General features: G+C 34.4%; 2 protein-coding genes across 2 annotated transcripts in view; one reads left to right on the top strand and one right to left on the bottom strand.

Annotated features, from left to right (window-relative positions):
- Window positions 1-1,405: 1,405 nt before the first annotated feature.
- Window positions 1,406-22,296, bottom strand: LOC106660999 (coiled-coil domain-containing protein 151). Its single transcript, XM_024224547.1, has 11 exons — window positions 22,043-22,296; window positions 9,669-9,784; window positions 8,258-8,410; window positions 5,361-5,459; window positions 5,119-5,304; window positions 4,947-5,062; window positions 4,715-4,890; window positions 4,465-4,642; window positions 4,260-4,404; window positions 4,059-4,202; window positions 1,406-1,672 (listed from the first exon to the last, which is right to left on the bottom strand). Exons 1-11 carry the CDS (start codon window positions 22,098-22,100, stop codon window positions 1,487-1,489), a joined length of 1,557 nt encoding a protein of 518 aa, XP_024080315.1. The 5' UTR covers window positions 22,101-22,296; the 3' UTR covers window positions 1,406-1,486.
- LOC106661099 (neurogenic locus Notch protein) overlaps window positions 17,268-24,790 on the top strand; it is a 111,802-nt gene continuing 104,279 nt past the window's right edge. The window contains exon 1 of the mRNA XM_014384274.2: window positions 17,268-17,571. Coding sequence (XP_014239760.1) covers window positions 17,505-17,571 — 67 coding nt within the window. The 5' untranslated portion in view covers window positions 17,268-17,504. The remainder of the gene's footprint in view (window positions 17,572-24,790) is intronic.

Below are 24,790 nucleotides of genomic sequence, written 5' to 3'. Positions count from 1 at the left end.
AGGAAATAAAAAGTTCCTCTCAAAAAGTTATCGGTAAACTCATTTTATCAAACGCTCTATATGTGTGAAGTATGATGGAAAGATATGTTTTCTTCAGTATGTAATAATTAAAATTATGTTATAGAAGCCATAAGAAATACAAGAAATTTTTACACTGCCAAACCACTGCCAATATCGTTGACACTGTTAAGTCTTCGGAGATGGTTTTTTTATTATTTAAATATGCCAAGTTTTGTTTTAAACAAGTTTGTATCCTTAATTATTTATTTATTATCAAAAAGTTTTACTCATAAGGAATACAAGTGTAATGTTTTATTTCGGCGCGAATTGCCGAAATAATAAGTTATTGATATTTTATTTTAATTCTAGGCAAATAATGTCACTTTATTTTTGGCTTGTAGTTTCTTTTCTAGCATTTTATATATTGTATACGTGTTTTTTTTTTTTTAAATATCCACTTAAATTCTTTTCCAAACATATATCATTAAACATTTTTCTTCATATTGAAGAAAATTATAAATGTTTATATTTTTTTCATGTTTCTTGTATATTGTTTTTTTTATAATACCTAAATGTACAACAAGAACATAAAATGTATCCATAGGCAAGATCATACTATAAATAAAATGAAAGTATCCATATTTTGCAATGTTTGTATCTACCCAATTCCCATTAACCTTCAACACTTTTTAAATGATGCATTCTAAATTATTAATGCTGCTTTGAATTATTTAATAAGGCTGTTGCTTCTTGTTGGGTTGAGAAAGGGGCCTCCAGAGCAAGTTTAGCAAGATTTGAACTTTTCCATATTTTATCTTTGTCATTGGTTTTTATTTCCATCCACCCTCATTACTTAAATAAACGTACGTACACTATTATATAACTAAATGGTAGGCCTGTTCTTCCTCCTGGATGGTTGGTTGCGACTGGATTGGTTGGCCCTTTAGGGGCTGGGCCAGAGGATACTCCCCACATGTTGGTTTGATAAGTTCGTTTTGTAAGTAACTTTTTTCTAGTGGTTAACATGGAAATTCAGTCACAAAAATAAATAAACAAGTAATAATAAATAAAACGGTAATAAACAGAATGGTAGTTTTTGTTAAAAATTTACATTTAATTATTGGGTGATCATGAAACAAACAAAACATGTCTGATTGGACCAGAATGGTAATTCATCAGGATGACTTTATTTAGTACCAAATGAGCACCAACTACAATATTGATAAAAATGGAGGAAATAAATCAACAAGGGGTTTTGCAAAATCTAAAAAAATAGTAAGTTACAAAACAAAAATATTGAATATTCCACATGCGATAAGTTACTTGTAAACTTAATGGCTGAAGCACCCAATAGAATATTAAGTAACAATGTTACATGAAAAATTGTATTTTTATATCAGGGAAATTCAGAGACCAATAGACAGATATACTGTTGAAATTTAAAATTACTTTTTTTAGTCATAAAAGTACAAAAGGTAAATTTATTTTATTTGTATCCTGGTATTGGATCACGGTTAAAGCCTCTCTTTCTTGTCTTTGCCTCGACGATGAGTTGCGACTGCCTTTTGAGGAAGGTCCTTGTTGGGACATCTGTTATTTCAGTTTTATCCGCCTCCTTTTCGCCTTCGCCTTTCTTATCAAAAGGTTCTTCTATTCCAAGGTTTTCCTCGAGCTGGGGGCAAAGAGATAAATAATTACTTTTTCACAGTAAAGATGCTTCTACATTCATAACTTAGTAATTTTGTACAATTGATGTGATAAGAACAAAGTGAATAAATAATCTGAAATGTCAAAACTATTCATCAACCTGGAGACACTAAGAGAAAACCTCATTATGTTAATGTTTAGGCCAGAATTAGTATTTATTGGTAGGCCAAAATTCAGGACTAGTGTCATTTGAAAAGTAATTACGTATAGTATAATTTTGCTGTATTGGTATGAATGTAATTTGTTAATGATAGAATCTTTAAGGAGTGAATGTATTTAGTACCCTGCATGAAAACTTCTGAAAGTAAATATGATAACAAAATCTAATCTTAAGAAGACTTAAATTTTCATCAATGCTGGGAAGAAATTGACTGGGCCGATAGAGATGTCTGACAAGGATGTTGTTTATCACCTTCTCTTATTTACATATACAATGACGATGGCTATGTGAACGTACAACACCTATCATACAACAACACATATCATTCTCTCTCATTCATCCTATCTCATCTCAATTTTTTTCTCTTTCTCTTTATGCACTTTCTCTCTATTCTACTTCTTTCCTCTTTCTCTCTCTTTCTCTCCTAACTTTTTCTTTCTGTCCCATCTCTTTCCTTCTCCTCTCTCTACTCGCCCTCTTTCCCCACTCTTTCTCTCCTCTATTTCTCTCTCCTCTCTTGATTTCTTCTTGTCTTTATTTCTATTTCCCCATTCTCTTTCCTCCATTATTATTTCTCTCTCTCTTCTCTCTCTCTCTCTCTCTCTCCTCTTGCTGTCTCCTCTTTCTTGCACTCTCTCTCTCTCTCTCTCTCCTCTTGCTGTCTCCTCTTTCTTGCACTCTCTCTNCTCTCTTTCTTTCTTTCCACTTTTCCTCCTTTTTTCTCCATTTGCCTTTTATCCCTTATGCTTTCTCTTCTTCTTTTTCCCTCCTTTCTATTTTTCTTTCTTTCTCTCTCTCTCTCTCTTTTAGTATCTCCTCTCTCTATTCTTTATATATCTCTCTTTTTTCTCTCCCTCACTTTCTTTCTGTCTTTCATTCTCTCGTTATTTCTCTCTCTCTCGTCTCTCTTTCATGAAAACATAGCCAACATACACATAGTTTACCATTTATGTTACTAACTTTACTCAGCAATAATGAAATTAATTTCAGAATTTTGAACGTGTTTCTTCCATGATATTAAGGATTAATATATTAAATCATCACACTAGAATGGGCGGCTGAATTAATTTTTTTGTTGGTTATTTGTAAATTGTATACAGGAAGAAGGAATAAAAGAACTACTGTCCATAAATAATCTCTACATTCTAAAATGTACTGTTAATGATAAATATTATCTTTTCAATGGGGCAAACCTTTAAAGTAATGAATTAATTGGCTATAGAAACGATAAGCATACCTAGCAATAACAAGAAGTATGAAAAAGTTAGAAATTAACAATTACTGCTCATTAAAGTAGAAATTACGGAACGGAACAGAAAGGAAATAACTTCATTATGTGAAAGATAATAATCGAAAATACGTTAAAGAAACATATAAAGACAATTTATTTATTTATAATGTTTATATTGAAAGAAGGATGCGGCAACGTTCCAACACTCGTGCTTGTCTGCCCGTCCTAATCTACAACACTCCACCTATCTCCTCCATCATCTCATATTTCCCATTTCTTTTTTAGGCCTGCCCTTGAATGTTTTCCAATGTCGAGGATACCGTTTTATCACTTTGCCGTCTCATTTTATTCTCACTTCTTACCCTTTCAACTTGGATGGGATTTCGCATTTCCTTCTTACAAAATTCTTTTCAGTTTGGACTAAGCATGCAAGTTAGTTATGCGCAGGGTTATCCCTCAAACACTTTCGCAGTCCTTAGTTTTTGTTTTATTCACGATCCTAATCAGCCATGTTTCACCACCATATAAGCGCTTTGAAAGGCTCTCCCATAGTTTCTATTTTAGGCAAATTTGTAGATTAAAGATATTTATAGTTGCGAAACATTTTGCCATTCTAAAATTTATAGGTATTTCTTATACTTGTATGCAAGCGATTAATAATAGTTTCAATGTTCTGATGGAGGGAATATATTCCTCGAAAGCTCGACGAACTGAGCGATCTCTTTCCAATTAGCCTTATAACCGATTTTTAATATAAAATTATAATATTTATATCACCATGAATACATTTATACTAAATTTATCCCGTGATGAAGGGAGAATGTTGCAGATTTACCATCCATTGTTTAAGCAGTGTCTTTTAAACAAGGGTTGAGGGATTTTCTTATTATTCTTTTAAAATTGCTGAAATTTTTAGGTAAATTTTACCCCTAGTGAGAAAGATGTTTATGTTTTACTTACCATCTCGTCCGTCAGCATTTCATCCAATATACCATTGTCCTCCACATACTTCATCAAGGCAGCTATCTTGATTTCAACCGTCTCTATGAGCTCCGGTATCTCTTCATCTTCATTTCTCTCCGGGGCTGGGGTATCTTCGAAACCCTGCGCGGGGACAAAAATGTATAAATCGTCCTTTCTCTTGTTACAAATTTATTTCACCTTCATCAGCTTGCACAGGTCGTAAAAGAACTCTATAATATCGTTCAACTGTTTCTCGTCGTTTTCGAATTCGCTCTCTAGTCTTATTTTCTCACTTTTTTTCTTGACGATGCTGTTTTTCAGTTTTTCTAACTCCTCTTCGTTCCTTGATTTATAATTATAAACATATAAGTACTGAAAATGATGAATTTTAAAAACATATTACTGTTCTTTTTCTTTGACTTGAGCAAATTTAAGAGCTTCTAATTCCGATTCTAAGCTTTCTTTTCGCTTTTCCAGGTCGCGTTTTTCCTTCTCAACTGTCTCTTTCAGCTTGACGAGCCTGTCTTTGGTTTCATTCTGCGTTTTGAATTTACGTATAACGTCCATTTCATCTTTTGCTCCTTCAAATACAGAAAATGTATTTATTGAAACAGTAAGATTTTTTTTCTACTGTTCTACTCTTTTGGATTTACCTGTTACGTGCTTGAGCTTGGATAAAGATTTTTCAATAGCTTCCTTAGCCGCTAGATCTTCGGTTTCGACTAAACGGTCCGCATCGTCCGATTCTTCCCTGGCCAAGGTTTTCACCGAGGGTACTAGTTTTCTTTCGACCTTCTCTAAATAGGCCCTACCTTCTTCGACTTTTCTCCTGAAAAAGACACAAAAACGTAAAAGATCCCAACAAATTACAACATTTGACCGAACCTCAAGTCTTGCAGTTCTTGCTCTCTGCCTATTCCCTCGGCTATAACTTCAGCTTCTAGTTTCGCCAGGGCGTTCCTCGTCTTGTCTCTCAGTGTAAACGCTTCGTCTTTAACCTCCTGCCAATCGTTTATTATAATTATTAATGCTAATTAAATCGGGATTGGTTTAAAACCTGCAGTCTCTGAATTTCTGTTTGTTGTTTTGCAATATCTTCTTCGAATTTCTTCAATGTGCTCTCGAAATAAACGCTGTCTTCTTGAAGACTCTGCTTGATCCTGACGTATTTCTTCTGCATGTGTCGCATTTCAAGAACGTTGACGTTGACGAGGTGTATTTTGTTTTCTAATCTCGATATTTCCTAATATAAATTTCGGTTAATATGTTGGTTATAACTCACGTCTTCTTTTATCATACCTTCTGAATAGGTTCAGAGTATTTGCTTATTGCGTCTTGGTCCATTTCCATCAAAAAGTCCTCCATCTGTTTAGTAATATCTAATATCTTCTCTTGCTTCTGAAAGTTCGTTTCTCTACTTTTTAAATAATATTATTTTTATTAGAAATAACAGTTAATTTGTTTGTTGTAAGTCGACTTATCTTTTGTGATTTTATACTTTTTTTCGGAATAACGGCGAGAACAAGCGGGCCCATAATTGGATACAACTATATTTGAAGATGAAGAAAAACATTACGAATTTTTATGTTTTTGTAATGTAAACAGCGAGTAATAACGGTTTGATTTTCCATACCAAATACAATATCAACTACAGTTTAACAGTATTTAACAAAGCACATGGTATAATTTGGTGCATTTTTGGTTTCTCGATTTAAAATGGCATCTAGTATCCGCTGAGGGGCCTCCCGTCTCGTTGGTGAATAGGACTTTTTGCCATTCCTCTTCCATATTTTTTGCCATCATAAAACGTTTTTGTATAAAATCTTGGAGTATGTTATCCACTTCTATAATATTGCTGCCTCTAGCATTAGAAGAGTAATATGGGATTGTATCTGTGAAAGATCTTTTCTTTTGAGTCCCATCTTGCTTAACTTCTTGCTGGCCCTCTAGTGCATGAATATCTGTAATGTTTAAGTACTCAGAAACACATGCTGGATAAGCAATGATTCAGAGCCTAAAGGTGTTCCAGACATTCGGCATTCGCCGAATGCGATTACAGCCGAACGTCTCGAGATGCTCGTCTTGGCATTCGCCAAATAGCGCACCTATGTATCTAGAGATATGCGCGGTTCATAGAACCAAGCCAGTTTGTGCGGAAACAGGGGATATGTGTTTGCCAAATGCCGTGTGAGTGCTAAACTTACTACCAATTATAATGGACAGCAGTGAATCTGTTATTGCTGCAGCTGCGGTTACTGTTTTGTTTTCAGTTTATCGACTACTTTTTCACTTACGAACACTTTGGATCAACATTGCCACGGACTGTATCAGTATCGATTCAACATTGGAAATGAGTCAGTCTTCAAGCAAGTTTGAGATCGCCTGTAAAAACTTAAATATGTCAATCTGTAGACATATTTAAGACGGTTTTGCTCTGATGATGTCCTTAAAATAGGTAGAAAGCTTGGCAGTAGCAACTAAATCTGCTTTCTTCTTCAAGACCATACCTTGATCGAGAGTGTCGTTACTGTTTTGGTAGTGACTACAAACTCAGTTACAAATCAGACACAGAGCACTATTGCCCCATCTTACTCTCGACCTTTTCCAAGCATCGAAAACCTCGTTCTGATTTTTGTGATTCGGAAGAGAAGCGTTCCAAATTGTTAGTTCAGGTTGGTACAGATCGAGGAACACTACGAATTCTTTCATTAGTACTTTATACTGGTTAGGAATAGTTTATTATTGAAAAATAAATAGCAGTGTATGGTGGAAAAGGTAACTAGGAAGCGGGGTTTGTATTTCCCAGGCACTGCAGCCTTCCGGCTTATTGTACCTTCCTAGTTCCTTAGTTCAGTTAATAGACTCAATCCTTCTTCTTAGAAGTATCAGGTCACCGACTGACGCTGCTGCAATTTGATTCCCTAAGTCTTTTCCGTACGTTAGGTTAAACCTCCATTGAGCTGTTGCTTCGCATTCGAATATGATATGAGTGGCTGTTTCCTCCTCCTCATTACATAATCTGCAAATGGGATCGTCGCTGTATATACCCATGTTGTGTAGATGTTTTCTCAGATACCAATGAGCGGTTAGTAGCCCTACCACTCCTCTGAGTTGGGCCCTCTCCAATTGCAGAAGTGTTTTTGCCAGTCTCGGTGAGGGTTGAATAACAATGTTGATTGACAGCTATTCTGTCTGGAGCGACCTTAACAAAGGCATAAAGGGCACTACATCACCTTGTAGGATCATCTCCATGTATCTTACGGCATTTATGTTGCATTGGCACCAAGACTACCCTCTCGGTAAGTGCCACCCAAGAAATTCCCAGCATAGACCCTTCTACAAATGACACTGTTACCTCATGGAACACTGGCTGTATCGTATAGAAATAATTTGAGGTAGGGTGAGTATGTCAATTCACTTTTTGGAAAAACTAGTTCTATTCACAGAATGCTTTAAGCAGCGATCCGCATTTCTATTAGATACTATGAAAGGAACTTGAAATGGACTAAGAAAAACTTTGATCCTTCGTTTGTGGGCATACAGTGATTGATAATGATATGATTAATCCCAATGTGTCTCATAGAACAAACAGAACGTGGGTTAAAGTCAAAAACTATGAAATATCGATATTTTTAAGTGTTGAATATTTTTGACGGGGAATATATATTTCTCACTTGATATATGGTGGGTATCACGTTTTTTAATTCTGAAAATGTTGGCACCTACCTAAAAAAGTGTAGTTTCCTTTACCTACCTTTACAAATCTGTCCTTAGAACAACATACTTCCCATCCCAATGCAAATTTTCTAAAGCGCTGGCGTAGGTGTAAATTAAAACATAACTGTTGGACATGGAATCTTGCGTTATTACACGTCGCTGGGGAAAACATATTTTCCCAATAAACAGCCTTAAAATTACGTAAAGTCAATTGTATCAGTATTACAAAATCCAATTAGGGCTTTAGCCATGGGATCCTCTAGGCGGTGAACGTACTGCCGACCGGTGGTACACTTGTAAATAAAATTGTGACGCAACTGTTGTGAAATGAGGCGTTGCAATTCTAATTAGTTAGGTCCCATGTGACCGTTCGCAAACTCTCGCACCGTGCTCAGGCTAATTTCTTACCACTTGTGCAAATCATTACACCTTCCATATAAAAGAAGTCGTGGCCATCGGGACTTTAAACTGTAGCCTACCTTGAAAATTTCGTACTTGATCAAGTCCAGCTTCTTTCTCAAGTCCATGTTTTTCAGGTCCAAAATCCTCTCGACCTCCTCGGGTGGCTTGTTCAAGAACTCTTTCAGCTCTTTTATAGGAAGACCTGACATTTTTATGAGTTCTTCGTCGATCTGTAAATAAATAGCGATTAAACATTTCTTTTTGTAAATTATACGTCTACCCCATGTTCCGATTTTTGGAGAAACTGGGTCGCTTTATTGTATTGATATATGTATTGTTTTGTGTTCACTAGTGTGTGTTGATAATGAATGTATTTATTGGCCTGAATGTATAGTGTGAGAAGGTCGTTGGCGGAATATTGAGTACCCCTCGAACCACAATTAGGTTAGTCATATAGTAGGTGTAAAGAGTGATGGAGGAATATCCAGTACTCCCATCACCCTAGCTGAGTGAATGTTATGTCGATAACAGAAAAAACATTTAAGTGTGAGTGAGAGTGTTAACGGGTTTGTATATAGAGCTGAAATGACCTAGCTGTTGACAGCACCCGGAGCCTAACCTCGGACCGAGGTCTGACCCCGGACAGCCAACACCCAGGGGGGGTTGAGCATGCCGGTGGATTGCGAGAAGTAATAGGCTCAACTCTGTACACGCGTGTGTGTGTACGGGCATGTGCAGATTTGAGCTTACATAAGTCAGTAATCAGTAATAATATAGATCTATCTTTTTAATAATATTTCATGAACATACAAAAAAATCAAAATTATTGAACGCAGTGTTACATAGATTCACTTCTCTTTACGTTTCTTCTTTTGTTTTTGTCTTAGTCTGTCCGGTTTCTCATCAAAATTCACCAGTCAAAAGAACAGATTTGATAATCAATAATTATTATTCGGAAATCGTGAGATGCGGTCTGGTGTGACGTTTTAGAAAAACATTTTCTTTATCGTGCCAACGTTTCGATCTTTATTGAGATCATCTTCAGGGCCTGGGATTTATAAATAAATACATATAGGATGTGTATTTGTAAAATTTAAACAATGTTTATATAAATCCCAGGTCCTGAAGATGATCTCAATAAAGATCGAAACGTTGGCACGATAAAGAAAATGTTTTTCTAAAACTTACGTCACACCAGACTGCATCTCACGATCTCCGAATAATCATTGACTAACGGTCACTAAAAATCTCACATCAATAATTGTGTTATAAATCCATAACTGATAGCACTTAGACCTTATAGATTGTAAACAGTTCTTATTTATTAAAGTTATAAATCTGTTAGAGGAAACTGTAATTCATGGTACCATGTTTCCTCTGGCGATCATCTGCTGTTTTTAAGTTTTGTTTTCTTTTGTGTTAGATTCCAATTTATCTTGTCTCTTGACAATTCTAGGGCAAACTTTTCCAATATAATATATAATTTACCTCGGATGGTTTGGCGGCAGATAGTTCTTTTATCTCCTTCTTGAGCCGTTTGATTTCCTCGGCGTTTTTCTTCTTTTCCGAGTCGTATTCCTCATACTGTGCCTTCCTTTGCCCCTCTGGAACAAACGGAACTTTGTTGACAATCGCCTATACTTCAATCTAGGCAGTTCTTTCTTGCCGGAAAGCTGGATTTTCTTCTTCAGAGTCATGATCTCTTCGTTGAGCTCTGCTGTCACGAGCTCTTCGGATTCCAAAGTTATATCTGCCATAATTACTAAGTGTGAAGTGTACCGGTCCTGTTACGAAAGGATGAATGAAAAACCCTATCGATTTAACTCCGTGCCCTTGGCTACCGATCCTAGAAACCCGCTTTCACGAAACAATTGATATTACCACTACTTTTTCCCTTTCTGTCATATTTTCATTAAATTTAATTTCTGTCATAATTGATGGAAAATGACGAAAAACATCTTTTAAAATAGTAACAATACGCGGAAAAAAATCTTCTAGGGTTTAGTCTGCAACATTTTTCCCTTATTTTTTTTTTTTTTTTTTAACGAGGGTTCGCTACAGCAGAGGTCATATGGGGTGCCGGTGTTTTTGAAAAAAAAGCTCATTTGTAAGTATGTCGGGTTCGAATGCAGGGCCGCTGGATTCGAACACGGGACCTTTACCTTACAGTAATGAGCGCCGTCTAAACGACGAAACCGTTGCGACGCCCCCCCTTCCCTTAATTATTTTTTACTACAATAAACAGGGTATTTCAGGGCAAGTATTAAAAAGGGATTATTAATATTAAGGTCAATTGTCCACCTGGAAAGCTAAGTGCAAGGGAATTGAAAGTTTCAGAAGGGATTTGCCAAGGGAAAATGCGCTTATGGTTAAGCTCCTTTGACTTTTTATTGATGTATTAATTAATTTTCTTCTTGCAAGTCTTGAAGCGATTACGGTGGTTTAAATTTCAAAAAGAAGGTCTTTCTTATAATTTTTATGACTTACAAGATTAATCCGTTTAAGTTCATCAGCAAATACCTTCCTAATAACTTTATGGGATAACGGCACATTTAGAAATCCGAACTTGAATCGTCAAAGCTAGAAGTCAAATTTGTACAATAGAATTTGGAAAGTGATTTTTCGGTATAAGTTGAATTGTTATAAATCTTTACACAAACTTCTAAAAGAGGTTCTCTAGTAGCGCGTTTGTAATTTTAAAAATTAAAAAAAGATAGAAATCTCATGGAAGAATGTCGTTTCATCGTCCTCGGTCGTTTGTACAGAGCGCTGAAATGTTGTGATGTATACTTTCCGCCGAAAAATAAGAAAGGGGTTATAAAAATAAGGATTCTTCTATCAATGGCGGATACTAAAAAAAATGCTCAGAATAGTTCAAATTCAAGTAACAAACTTGTTTTATTATGTAATGCTTTCAATAATATAAAGCTATTCAGGATTCAAGAACATAAAAAAATCCCCTATATGTTCAAGCCTATAAAGGGAAGTGATTTTGTTTTAAAAATGGAAATCATATTTCTGATAATGGTTTATGAATAAGCCTTTGTAAACATGTTTTTATTGTCAAACCGCAGTGAATTATTAGTCCTTAGTTTGCTCCTTTATCTTCCTTTGTAAATATCCTTATTTTCATAATAGCGTTTCAAAGAGAAAATAGAATTTAGAAAGCAAATCTGCAATTGGTTGTACAAAACGGTCAAATCCTGAAAAATGTTTATTTATATACATAAAAAATCATCTAAGGTTTATGCTATTGAATGCTGTTTTCGTAGTGTCGTTATGTTTAAAAAGATCCCAAAGCGGTCCTTATTTGGAAAATAATCAAAACCAGCAAACACGATTGAGCAATCACACAGACATGCCCCTGGACAATGAAAGTTTTCTATTTCTCTAAAGAAAGTCTATATTATGCAGTAAATCCTCGAAAGTAAAACCCCCCAACAAAGATGACTTAAAATTTGTAAAATTGATAGTTTTTAAATAAATACCCTCCCTTGTAATAAGGGATGTAATAAAGTACTCTGGGGTGAGTGTGTGACGCCTGGAGAGTAAAAGTAAGTTATTAGCGAGAATGGAGTGGGTTCGATCCCGCCCCGAGGAATATCGAATACTCCAGTGGAGTGAATGTGACCAGACTTCGGTTTGTACAGAATGGTGATGTATATATTATGAGTAGTTGAAAACCTGAGGTACAAATGAGAGGCTAGTATTTTAGGATGTCGACTTTACCTTTCAATGCAGTACGAATAGTTGATTTGAAAGGATATTGTTTAAAAATAATTAAAAATAATAAATAAAAAAAATGAAAAAGCATTATATATGTAATTGTTGCTACCATGTCAAACTAATGAATGTAAAAAATTAGATTTTCAGATTTGATACTTTCCCCTTGAATAGGATCTCTAGCTCCTTTAAAAGGGCTAAAAAAGTTTTTGATAAAGTATCGAACTTTGTTATAATATAAGTCCGTAGTGTTTATCAATAATTCGATTGATAAAACTGATAGATTAATAAAGGGATAGCCTTTTGGGTTATGAAGCAATGTCTATTTAAAAATTATTGTTTACACACTCCGAAAAGAGACTAGTTAATGTGTTTTTACTCGTCAGTTTCGTCTGAGATCTTGTATTTTTACAAGGTAATTCGCTTATTTATTATTCGGAGATGGTGAGATGCGGTCTGNCCCTGTCCATCGTGTTTCTTTTGCATGCCAGGATCACGTGGTTTGAGTCGGCAATGGTCCTCGCTTCGCATCCACAAACGGCGCTGTCCACAATACCAATTTTGGCAAGGTGGTATGGTAATTGGTTATGATTAGACCGTAACCTGAATATCGTCGTGAAGAACTTTCTTGGTCTATTCACTTTAAGGTACCAGGGTTTATGTTGGATGCTAGGCTGTATATTAGCGTAGTACTGGCCTTTCGTTGTTTTGGACTCGTTATACTGTTTCTGCCATTTCCTCCTTGCAATTTGTTTCAGGTGAGCCGTGATATCACATGGGACGATAATGTTGTAAGGAACCATTCTGTGCAGCGTCTTTTGCGAGTAAGTCTACTTCGTTGTTGTGCCTATTTACATGATGCGCTTTGACCCAGATGAAGTGGAGGTCAACCTCTTTTTTATTTATTATCTCAATCATATCGCTTGTATAAAATGGAGAAAAAACAGTGCGATTTTGTCATTTAATGAGATTTTTGTTACCGCAAAAGGGTAAACCGCAGCACAAGCTGGTAGGAAAATTTGTGATCTGTTTTAGTAGAAAGCTCCGTTCATTGACGGTTTGGTCGGTTCAGAAGAGGAAATATTGGTTTCGAACATGCAAAGCCCTCTATCCAAATTCAAGCTGTCGCAAATAACACACTCAACGAAACGAAAAATCGCAGATACTTAATATTTTCATAGAAGCATTTCAACGCATCTGAAAACACCTGGATATGTTTGTCGTTGGGTTACATGTTGACCTAGAAGAAATTATTGAACCGCATCTCCATCTTCGATTCCCTCTTACGACTCATTTTTAAAAAGATAACTTAATATGAAACGTCGGCCTATAACAACAATGTTTAGAGAAGAAACTACTGGGGAAAACGCAGCGACACACCGTTAACAAGTCTAAAAGCCGGATTACATTCCAAGAAAGTTGTGCATTTGGTGGTTAATTATTAGGTTCTTCGGCCAAATTAAACCATTAATTCTAATGTATACTGCATTGAAGCACCTAAAATCAGCAATCGACCAATACTGGCCCAGATAATATTCCTAGTTGTGTCTTAAAACATGCTGAAGGCTTAGTTCTTCCTCTGTCTGTTCTCATTAGCAACTGGGAATTTCCCCTTAATTTGGAAGACCTCTCACATTATTCCTATTTATAAAAACAAAGACACATTTTACCATCGTATCGCTAAACTTTCTTCTATTCCTAAACTATTTGAAAGCCTAGTTCACGATTTTATTTCCCGATTCTTCAAAAAATCATCGTCTCTCAACAGCATGGATTTACCAAAGGGCGTTCCACGGAAACTAACTTAGTAGTTTACTCTGACTTTTTGTATACCAATTTAGAAGCGAAAACTCAAGATGATACAGTCTACACAGACATGGCCAAAGCTTTTGATCTACTTGTAACACGTCTTGTCTCTAAAATCATGCTTTATGGAATAGTGTAACCTCACTTGTCCTGGATTCAAAGCTATATAACGTATAGATACTTATCAGACTCCATAAACAGTTCATACTCCAAACAGTTTGAAGCTACCAATGGTATACTTCAAAGGTCGCACTTCGGACCTTTATTTTTTGTTGTTTATGTAAACAATATTGCAGATGTCATTTTTTAGTTTCTCTCGGGCCAAAAACTCTATCCCAACATCATATAAATTAATTAACCGGGTATTGGAAAATACTGAACCTCTGATTTGGGTATAATCTTGATAGCTTATCGTATTCAAGTCATATAGATTTCATTCATAATAAAACTATTAGGCGACTAGACTTTATTATTAATAGTTGTAGAGATGTCAAAAATCAACTAATTATAATAATGCATCAGTCCTATCCCTTTTGAATATTGCTCAACAGTTTGGTCTACTTATTTAATAATAACTCACACATTCTCTGGAAAAAGTTCAACATAAATCCTTTAGTTATACATATATTTTAAACATGATGAAAAGCGAGAAAATTCCAATTTTAGAACAAATTATGTTCCTTTTGTAATTTAGAAACACTATCTTCTAGGAGAGATAAACGTGACGTTATTTTCTTATACAAATTGATACAGAATTTAATAGATTGTCCAGAATTACTTTTGAAAATTAACATCAAGGTTCCCCGCAGCTATAACTTAAAAAATATAAGTTCTTTCTTCATTCATTATCACAGAACTAATTACACTTATTATCATCCAATAGACAGAATTAAAAGAGTATTTAATAAACTATCTGGTTACATTGATATATACTTCTTTAAGTATTTTCAAACGTCTATTGTTCATCTCATTTATAATTTTATGTGTATTTTTGTTCATTATACTATTGTTCAATTATTATTTGTATTTAACTTAGGTTTAGTTTTATCTATGTGTTTGTGTTAGAAACCTGGCTGGTTTTTTCTTTTTCATTTATGTAAAAGGCATAATCCGTTAATTATTGTAAATAAATAAATAAAAATAAATAACAAAGTTCCCCAAACAACTTTTGGGTTTGAGGATTAAACTGTCTGTATTTTCACTGTCTGACGTGTTTTGTTTGAATATTAAATCTTTTTTTTGTATGGGTTTTGTTACATTAGGTGTGGCATTTCTTAAGATAAAAGTGTTGTTCTTAAGGAATGAATTTAAAATGAATATTGTCAAAATAATATTTTAGCACACGATACTCTGAAACCATATTAGTGATTTTACTTCATGCCGAGGAAAGTACATAATAATAGTTGATAATGCCGCTTCGTGTAAGTTTAAAGATTTGGACAGAAACCCAAGGATTGCAAAATCTTTAGTCATTTTTGTTGTGTTTAAGCTATAAAAAAATTGCGTGGATTTTCCTGTAATATTACAAAGTGAAAAAGAAAAGTAGCAATAGTAATAAAATTTATAGAATTTCTTACATTTTGAGATTTGGTAAACATTCTAATTATTGCAATAGCTTCTTGTCATTTTAAAGTTTAGGTGCAAACAATCAAAAACCCACTAATCAGTTTTTAGTTAGAATATTAAATTGAATTTATAATTAAAAATTGTATTAAATGTAAGTCTATTGTACTAAATTAACTAGGAAACTATATGGCCTAATTGAGAAAAATTCTATTTAAGAAGAGAAATAGTAAAAATAACAATTTATATCGTTTGGTGATAGTCTACATTAATAATAAAGAATATTAATAAACCTTCAACGGATGTGAGAACTACACAACATTTTTTTCTGTGATACTAAATATTTCATAATTTTAGTTACGTTTCACATTTCACGGATGAATTGGAGCAATAAAATTCTGCACAACAATTAATAAACGACGTCGAAAAGAATATTGGAAAAATTCAAGAGGTTCCAACTTGCGAGTTTCATGNCCATTACTTGTACAGGAGCTAACTTGGTTAAAACCAGAAAACGGTTAGAAGGAATGACAAGTAAGATGAAATCGATGGACAACAATTAAAGAAAGAAAAAAAGTGACGAGAATAAATGGAAATTGGAAGAGGCTTTAGCCCAAGTATGTACAAGTATATATATAGTGTGAGAGAGGTTGAGAGTCACTCACGTTATCTAACATAAAGTTGTGTATCTTGAATTTTGAAACTGTCAGACCTCAACTAAAATTTAAATTGGTTTGCTTCCATTGACAAGGACTTACCCAAGAATCCATAGTTATAAAATAAAATAACTAACTGGGAATATTGTTAAAATATGATCGTGGCCTTTGTTAGCGCTACTGTTTATGATGTATTGTTTATTTGACAAAAAATATATCCTTTTCACGTTTCGGCACGAATGTACTTAGCTTTCATAAAGCTCCCAACCATGTGATGTGTCGCTCTTTTCTTATTTTATATCAAAATAATTCATTTTAGTTTTGCTATTTATGTTCTGAATATGAAGTTTAAAAGTTTTGAAAATGATATTTAATAATAATATACTAGGAGGAAAAACATATTTGCAAAGGAACCAAAATGAGAGATGATAATCCTGGATTGTTATAGTTGTCCCGCGAGTAAAGCATAAAGTTTATTTTAGACAAAATCTACTAAATTATTTAAAGTACGAAGTAATGCTTGATAATCGGTTTTGTTTGTAATTGCGTCACCGTTAGTGTGAGGTGTGGACCGAAAGTTCACACAGGTCACTTTTGCATGTTCTAATTGTTTTTCAATTTCTTTTTCATAGAAAATGAAACATTTCAGGGCATTAGAACTCTGATTTTGATATAAACCAAAAAAAGCACGGAGGACCTAAATGAGTTTGCAGCGATCGACTGCCAAGTCCTGGCGCTTCCGCTTATACCCAAGTTGAAGTCTCCAGACATGCCGTCAGAGGGGGGGCACGCGACGTTTTGTTGTGTAAACTTCATTTTCATTATACTAATTTTTTAAGTATATGATTTTTTAAAAAATTATTTCTTTATTTTATTTTAAAAATCGAGATATGTAGTAGTTTTTTTTACAAATTGATTCATTTGGGTAATTGATTGGAGGTTTAGATGATGCAAGTTAACGTTTTTATTTTTCAAAATAAGAATTGTTAAATTTGTGATTTAATATTACATTTTCTATGTAATACAGTATTACAGTGTAATACAGAAACCGAATAGTCGGCTTTGGCTAACTCGCGTATCTGCCTGAAGGGGCGCCCTGTCCCAGGATAGCTTTCCGCCATTCTTCCTAAGCTCCATCAAGTAGTGCCCACAGCTCGAGCTTTTCATTTCAGAAAAACCTCTCAGCAAAGATCCAAAACCGCCTGCAAACGTCTGTAAATTATAAGACGAAAGGATTCCAAAACTATCCGACCAATCGTGCCCTTCCAAAGGAGCGGCCCGGGGCCTCTTACTTTCCCACAGTCGCGGAGGAATACGTTCACCCCACCAGGGCACGTTATAACAATAGCAGATGCCTACTGGCCTCCGTCTTGTCAACGTCGTATCATGACTTAAACTCGTATATTTGTGTTGATCCAAAGTGTGCTTTCTTCCGGTATTATCCAGCATTTTCCCATTTCATATATTTATTTTTATCGGTTTTATTTAATATAAGTGCGCGGCCCCTAGTGTAGTGACATGCGACTAACGTGACCCTGTGTGTGTTTTAAAGTGGATTAAGTCGCTTCTTTGTACTATGAAGCGGCATTTGGATTATTTACTTTTGGCAATTTGCGGCTTCCTATTGCCCATCGCTGTCCAAGGTAATATAAAAATTTCAATCTTTTGTAATTTTATTAATAAAAAAACACTTACACTTAAGTACAAAACCACCTGTTAACAGACTAAAATATAAAATTTCTATGAAGAAAAACAAAACACAAATACATTACAAAGGAAAAAAAGAAAAGAAAAGTCAAATTTGTATAAAATTTTCAGTCTAAAATCGATTCCTTCAGGAGCACCTGTTGATTTTTCTTAAGCAACCCCCTTAAGATAGTCGTCATGCCATCGTAAAAAAAGTTTTCAGTTATCATTTAATCACACTTTCATGTAAAAAATGGTTTTCTTCAAAATTTAATTTAAACAAAAACACATTTTATTTTTAGGGAAACAACAAAAAAGTAGATTTTTGGCGCCTTGGTAGGGATATAAAGCCATTTTTTTTGCAGCATCCACGAAGTTTCCTCCTTATTAATTATTATAATTTTTCAATGAAAAAACATTATTTTCCTATTTAAACTCATTGATTCCGTAATTTCAATGCTTAAGGGAACCGTTTTGTATATTTTAACCTGTGGTGGTATTGCGGGTCTGTGAAAATCGGCGCAGTTTCAAAGCCGAATTTAACTTTTTTACAAATGAAAACCGATCAAGAAAATAAACAAATTGTCTGCAAAAAGTAAAAAGTAGCCCTATGCTGGGTGAGAGGTCACTCAGCAGTACTGCATAACGAGGCAGTGGATATGCTGGCAAGGTCCACGACACGCATAATTCTGCTAGATCGCCTCTAGAAAAGTTATGTCAACCATCATAACGTTATAACAAAAGGATCGCACATCGGTATATACTACCAATCCCCCGCTCTCAAAAATAAACCGTGGTTTGATGAAGGTGGAAAACACAAAAAGGTTTTATCCTACTATAACCGGATACGGTATATCGGCCTATATTCAAAAAATAGAATTTAGACCGAACACAAATTGTATGACATGCGATGATGTTGAAGAACTGCGGCATATAATGCTGCTCTGCCAAGAATACATGCTTCGGAGGGAGAGGATGTATGAAGCAATCGCCAAGTCTTCAATAGAGCATCCATTAACTTGATTCGTTACTGGAATCAGGAGAATGTGACATTTACGAGATCCTTTTTAAATTTATAATGTCGTGTGATATCACAATGTGAATATTTATTCTTAATGCTCATTTATTTATAATTACTAAATAAATAAGTATTAAGTATGTATTTCTTAGCGTTAATCTATTTATTTCTATCTTTATATTATTAATTATTATTTTTCGAAAATATTAACAATTTAATCTAATCGACAATGGCCAATAAAAAATTTTAAGAACAAAAACGGATAATAAAATTCAGAAGCCAATTTTGTTTAAATAGATAACCCTTTTAACCGGTGGATAATCTTTTGTTAATGTCAGAAAGTCCATTCAACTTTCATATTTATTCATAGCACGTTGGGCAAAAGTGATCTTAAAAAAAAAATTATTAGGCCAATATTCAATGTTAAATAAAGTACTGGATGGACGTTTAAGCTCATCAACTGGTCTTTGGACAGTCAACATGTTTCATTTTATTTTATTAAATTTTTCAAACCTTGGCAAGCATAGATATTTGAAGTTGGAGCCCTTCAAAAATAATACAACGGTAAGATGAAAGGCCTAATTGAATTAATTAAAAGTAATTAAGCTAATACAATCGTTAATCCTGGTTTTGGTAATCGGGTGAAACTCAGGTATAATTTGTAGAAAATAATTTAACTACTTGCCCATCAATACATTTACTTTAGTCAGAATATCAGTAGTTTTTTTTTAAAGCTCTCTTGTAAAACTACACAAAGCATCCATTAAAATGCTGATTGAACAATATTAATAATTAATTATTCCAATTAATTCGTCACGTTTGAAATTTTCTTGTTTTATACATGGTATACAAAAATTTAAGAAAACGTCAGTTGATAAACCATCGACGTTATCAATATCATTCAAATGTTGACTTTATGAAAGAGAAAAATTTCTTTACACATACATTACATACGTATGTACATTGTACATATGCTTAATGTTATTTACTAACATTTTTAGGTGCAGAAAAAGGAGTTAGTTTGGCAATAAATTATACAAATAGTCTTTTACTGTTTAATATGTAATAGGCTATGTAATATATAATTTTCAATATAGATTTTTTGGAAAAAAAATTGGCAACAGAATTTTCTAAAAACTAAAGAGATATTCCTGCACTAACGACAGGCATAAGGGTTTCACGTGTGCGTCTTGGGTGCGATAAGGAAATGATCGTCAAACTGTTGAATGTAGTCTTAACTATCATTAGATAATTCATGGACGATTAAAAAATTAATCGGAGTTTCGAATGACGTTAAAAAAAGACGACAAAATTTGGTGAAGGAATTAATCTGGACCGAAGTACAATATGAAATATTTGATCGTAAATAAGTAATTTGGGCGAGTTTTCTTATGGATTATAATTATTTCGGTCGTACAATATAATCATGATCGTCCCTGATTCTGGTCCGCATAGCATTGTGTCTGCTTACGCGGAATTGACATATTAAGGATGTAGAAATTCAAAAGATGAAGCTAGACTAGGTTGGCTATCATCAGAGACCGTTTACTGCTGGTCTATGTTATAAAAGTGAATAAGTTTTCACCAGATTATACAAGAAATAATAATAAAAAAAATTAGATACAATGTGAATTTGAAAGAAAGAAAAACGCTCAGTACCTTCGTCAAGCTTTTTAGGATTTTTTCGTTCGCTTGACATTGAAACTATTTGTAATTATTTACATGGTTAACAAATATGAATATCTTCTTACAATATTACAAATTATGGTTTTAAACATAAGGAATTTATGATTTAGCTTAGAAAAGTGGGCGAGATCTACCTCGAAAACTTGACGAAGGAAGTGAGGGTTTTTCTTTCTTTCAGATTCACTTAATTAATATGCAATTATAATATTAATCACACTAAAATAATGATGTAGTTTTGTCGTTTCTTAACATGTTTGTATACCTATCGTCGACTCAGGACTTTGGCAAATGTTGATTGGTCAGATTTGGTTCTTATTATTTCACCATTCCCGGTGGTTTTGTTGAACATACTGACGGGGAATAGGCATACGCAGGCACTGACCATGGCGAGAAATTAAAGAACGCGTCTGACAGATGAAAACAGTGAGGATAGGCAGTCCAAATTGGGGGAAACGTGCAAATTACAGAAAAGAAATTCCTGGATAGAAAATTGAATTATTTTCACTATTTTTTTTAGATAAATTATGAATATGTGTGTAGAAATTTTTAAATTACTATGCCTATGTAATTTCCGTTTCATCTGATACATTTTCATCCACTGGTTTACGCAACGGCTAAGTGATATTTCCGCGTAACTTTTTGGACCCGATATTTCTCACAGAAAGTGGGGCAAAAAAAAAGAACAACTTACACACTTTATATAAGTCAAGATTATTAAATTTACCTCCGATGTGGTTTTGTGAGAAGTCGAACGACCCGTAATAGTCATGCAGAAAGGCACAGCTTCTCCATTTTCCCAGGGGAAAAGGATAGTTCGAAAACTAGACTCTCTTATGGCAATACAGTTAATTAATCGTTTTCTCATAACACTGGGGTGTTTATCGATTTATGGACAGGCCTGTGTGAGAATCGCAGAAAGCTTTATGTTCACACCAATTAATAAATGGAACGACAGTTGTTACAAAAATGTGTAGTTTCCTTTTTTACACTTTAACTCTTAAACGTAAAGTTGTTTCATGGATATGAGGTAGTTCTTCAGTTCACATGTCGTATTTTTATAAATTTCGTTTTTTTTTAAATATAATTTTAATTCGTTGACCCGGCTTTCTATAGTAATAATTAACCTGTGAACTAATTTATAAATGAATAAGCCTGCTGTTTCAGACTTACAATTAGTGGTTCATGAAATCTATTTTATATTATATTAATATGGCAGGAATGGTTGCAATTTGGAATCTTTTAATTTTTTCTTAGGCTGGTATTTAGCGTTTTTTTAAATTAATTAATTTGATAATGAAGCATTTGTCCAATTTCCGTACAGTTTATATGAAAGTGGATAGTTATTTCTTTTCATAGACATGACATGTAGGGTGGAAAAATACGTTAGGTCGCAACTGATGGTGCCTTGTATTTTCTATTTTGGTGCAAAATTTTAATCGTTCGTCAAATTCACTGGAAATTTTTGAAACGTGAATTGAGTTTTGTTTTCATGTCGGTTCACGGGATCACCATGCCGATATTTAATTGCAGTCTACATGGTGCAATACGGACGGATTCAACAAGTGGTGTGGGCTGTTTGAATGGTTCCCGGTCGAGCAGATGTCTACGGAGCAGCTGCCACCTTTTTATTCTCTACTACCCTAGCTGAAAACGTGGCCTAACGGACATTTAAAACCCTACCCCCCGCCCCTACGATATAAAAGTTTTGTCGTAAATTTAATTACCGATCGGAGACGATTTGGTACGGCTTCCTTCCTCTCTTGTGATGGCTGGGGGACGCATGCCGTGCAAGTTCGCCGTCCTCAGAAAGAACGGATGCGGTTTAACGCCGTTCCGATTGTTTCACCAACTCCAACGGACTAAAACCGCCACCACGACCGTTAACTTGATAACACGAAATAACATAAATAGAACACAGATAAATATCTGTATACTGAACTAAACTGCTCAAAATTGAATAAGGATGTATTATATTAATTTCAATTAAATTAACCTACACATTCTTGTTGGTAAGATAGAACAAAATCGAAAATAAAAACCAAAAACAAACAATTGTTAATCCTCATTTTTAATGACGGATTTTCTTAAGAATAGTAAACCTGAAGATTGCTCATTTTGTAAACAAACATCTTTTCTCGTCTTTTCTCCATTTTAACCCAATCGGACTCTCTTTTACCATGGAAAGACATCATCTTGACCCCGAAGTTTGCAATATTATTGTGAAGCAAGTGGATATCAGAGACGCAGATGGCGTTTCTCAGTGCGTGGTCTCCGAGAGACTGGAAGTGCCAATAGGAGGCCTGGTAGTGCATCTCAGCGCATTACGACGCTAAGGGTGGACAGAAATATGGCTGCAAGATGGAACTCTTTCTACAGTGCCCGCCAGATCCTAAATGAAGTTCAAAATGTTCTGGCACTTGTTGGAAGTTGTCCTCACAACGTATTCCCCTGCAGCAACATCCCGCCACCAGCAACTCAGGAGAATATGGTGCAGCGAGCTCCTAGAGGAGAACACAAATTGGAATGTTTTTATGTTTACAGATGAGTCGCGTTTTTATCTGTATAGTGTTAGCAGGCGCTTTAGTGCGGCGTTGAGGAGTCTATGTAAAGGTCTTGGCTGGGATTTACACTGGAGGACAAAATGGACTCCATATTTTTTAAGGGAACCTCACCGCAGCCCGTATGTCAAAGAAATTATCGAGGAATACATCCTTCACATCAGGAATCTCATTGGTAGGGATTTTCGATTTCTGGATGACAATGCCATACCTCATAGAGGCAGAGTTGTTTGTTCATCAATGTTTAGAAAACCTGAGAAAAACCTATTATTTTTCAAAATCCTTTAATTAAATTTTCCTTCAGTAAAAAACAATAATTTCTAATAAATTTTAATGCAATTAATAACAAAAAAATAAATAAATAAAAAATAAAATGCTAAGGAAAGTAAATACTATAAATCGAATATTCACAAATTCATCAAAATATTTCAGGTGCGCTTGTTTATAAAGATTTTGTATGCTTCAGAGGAAGCAAGGCTGTTATGAAATATATAACTATTTAAAAAAAAAAAAAGAAAACCGGTTGTAACTAACTATTCTTAACCACAAAAAGTGGTTCAAAATTATTCGAATAAATTTTATTTCTCCAACAATCTAGCCTTAAAGTAGACTCAACAAACTATAATAAACTGCCGTATTACAAATATAGAAACTCTGAGATCATAAATAATAAACTAGAGATAATAAACGTATAGAAAGTAAGGCGTTTCATAATTCTGATTATGGTGGAGGCATCCCATTCAGAATATGTCTGTCATAAGATATCGTGAAGCAAGATGAAACGCGCCTGACAAAAAGCGAGGACAGGCCGACCAAAATGGTCGGAAACGACCAACCACGGGCTCATAGTCCAAATAACATTATAATAGTTATAGTTTTTATGAAGGTGAAAAACTTTTAAGAACGAGGGCAAAAATATTTCGGATTGTTCTGTACATTATGTCTTTAAAGTGACTACGTATTTTAACAATTCGATAGTCCAAAAAAAGATAATCCAAATCTGAAATACGTCTCGATTTTACTTATTTGCACGAATGTGATTGCACATCGCTTCCTCAGGACTTTTCTTCTACCCGGGCAGAGGTCAGTCCATTTAACCGTCCAATTTGAACAATTACCCTTCGATTTTCTTATCCCGGTTACGCACTCGGTTGCAGAACGTTTCAGAATCGTTTTAGTTTTAAATTTAGATCAATAATGACCTCGAATCTTGGGTAAACACTTCTTGAACCGGTCTTAATAATATATATTTCTTTGCATCTATTAATTCTAATGAGAGACTTTGAGTGTTTAGCATCTATATCCGTCCTTTCCAAATCGCATTTAGTGGATTAATGGATTTTCTATATTACCCACATTGATAATTTATAAGAAACATTATATATTGAACAGAACATGTATTGGTGATTCGGCGTTTCTTTGAAATCTTTATAAGTTATTTAGTATTTACTTTATAATATTACAATAAATTACTATTTTTTGAAATTATTCAGAAGGCTTTTAGGCCCCTAGATTGGCCCAATCTTATCTTGCAATATATAATATGATCTATGATTTCTTCTGTTGACAAAAAAAAATTGTATTTCCCAAAACCTGAATGTTTGAATGAAAAAATAAAGAATGCCAATTTCTCTAATTACAAAACCTTCCATATGGAAAATGAGAGGCGAAAGGGGAAAAGGTTCTGCAAATCGAAAGTATATTCCAAGCGCTTACGTTTTAGAGCATAATCAAGGCAATTTCCCATATTGGGAAACACTTTCGACTTCTTATATTATATGCAGTTTATATACCGGATTAATTGTGAGAACGGGGTCGGGTATAAAATAATTAATTGGGATGAATTTAGAAAGTGTGGGAGAATAAATATAAATATATCGCTTGCTATGGTGTCAGCTGGTAAAATAAGGGGTG

Source organism: Cimex lectularius, unplaced genomic scaffold (genome assembly GCF_000648675.2).
Source record: "Cimex lectularius strain Harlan isolate CLEC.00 unplaced genomic scaffold, Clec_2.1 scaffold39, whole genome shotgun sequence".
Taxonomy (NCBI): domain Eukaryota; kingdom Metazoa; phylum Arthropoda; class Insecta; order Hemiptera; family Cimicidae; genus Cimex; species Cimex lectularius.
The sequence above is the reverse complement of the archived record's forward strand: the minus strand, read 5'-3'. Positions and strand labels throughout refer to the sequence as shown.

What these genes read in the sequence shown, in the direction of transcription:
- LOC106660999 (XM_024224547.1), bottom strand. Translation starts at nt 22,100, where the DNA reads ATGCGTCCCCCAGCCATCACAAGAGAGGAAGGAAGCCGTACCAAATCG. An exon ending in TCAAGTACGAAATTTTCAAG is followed by an intron (nt 5,460 to 8,257) that starts GTAGGCTACAGT and finishes ACGAACTTTCAG; the next exon opens with AAGCAAGAGAAGATATTAGA. An exon ending in ACCTGTGCAAGCTGATGAAG is followed by an intron (nt 4,203 to 4,259) that starts GTGAAATAAATT and finishes GTCCCCGCGCAG; the next exon opens with GGTTTCGAAGATACCCCAGC.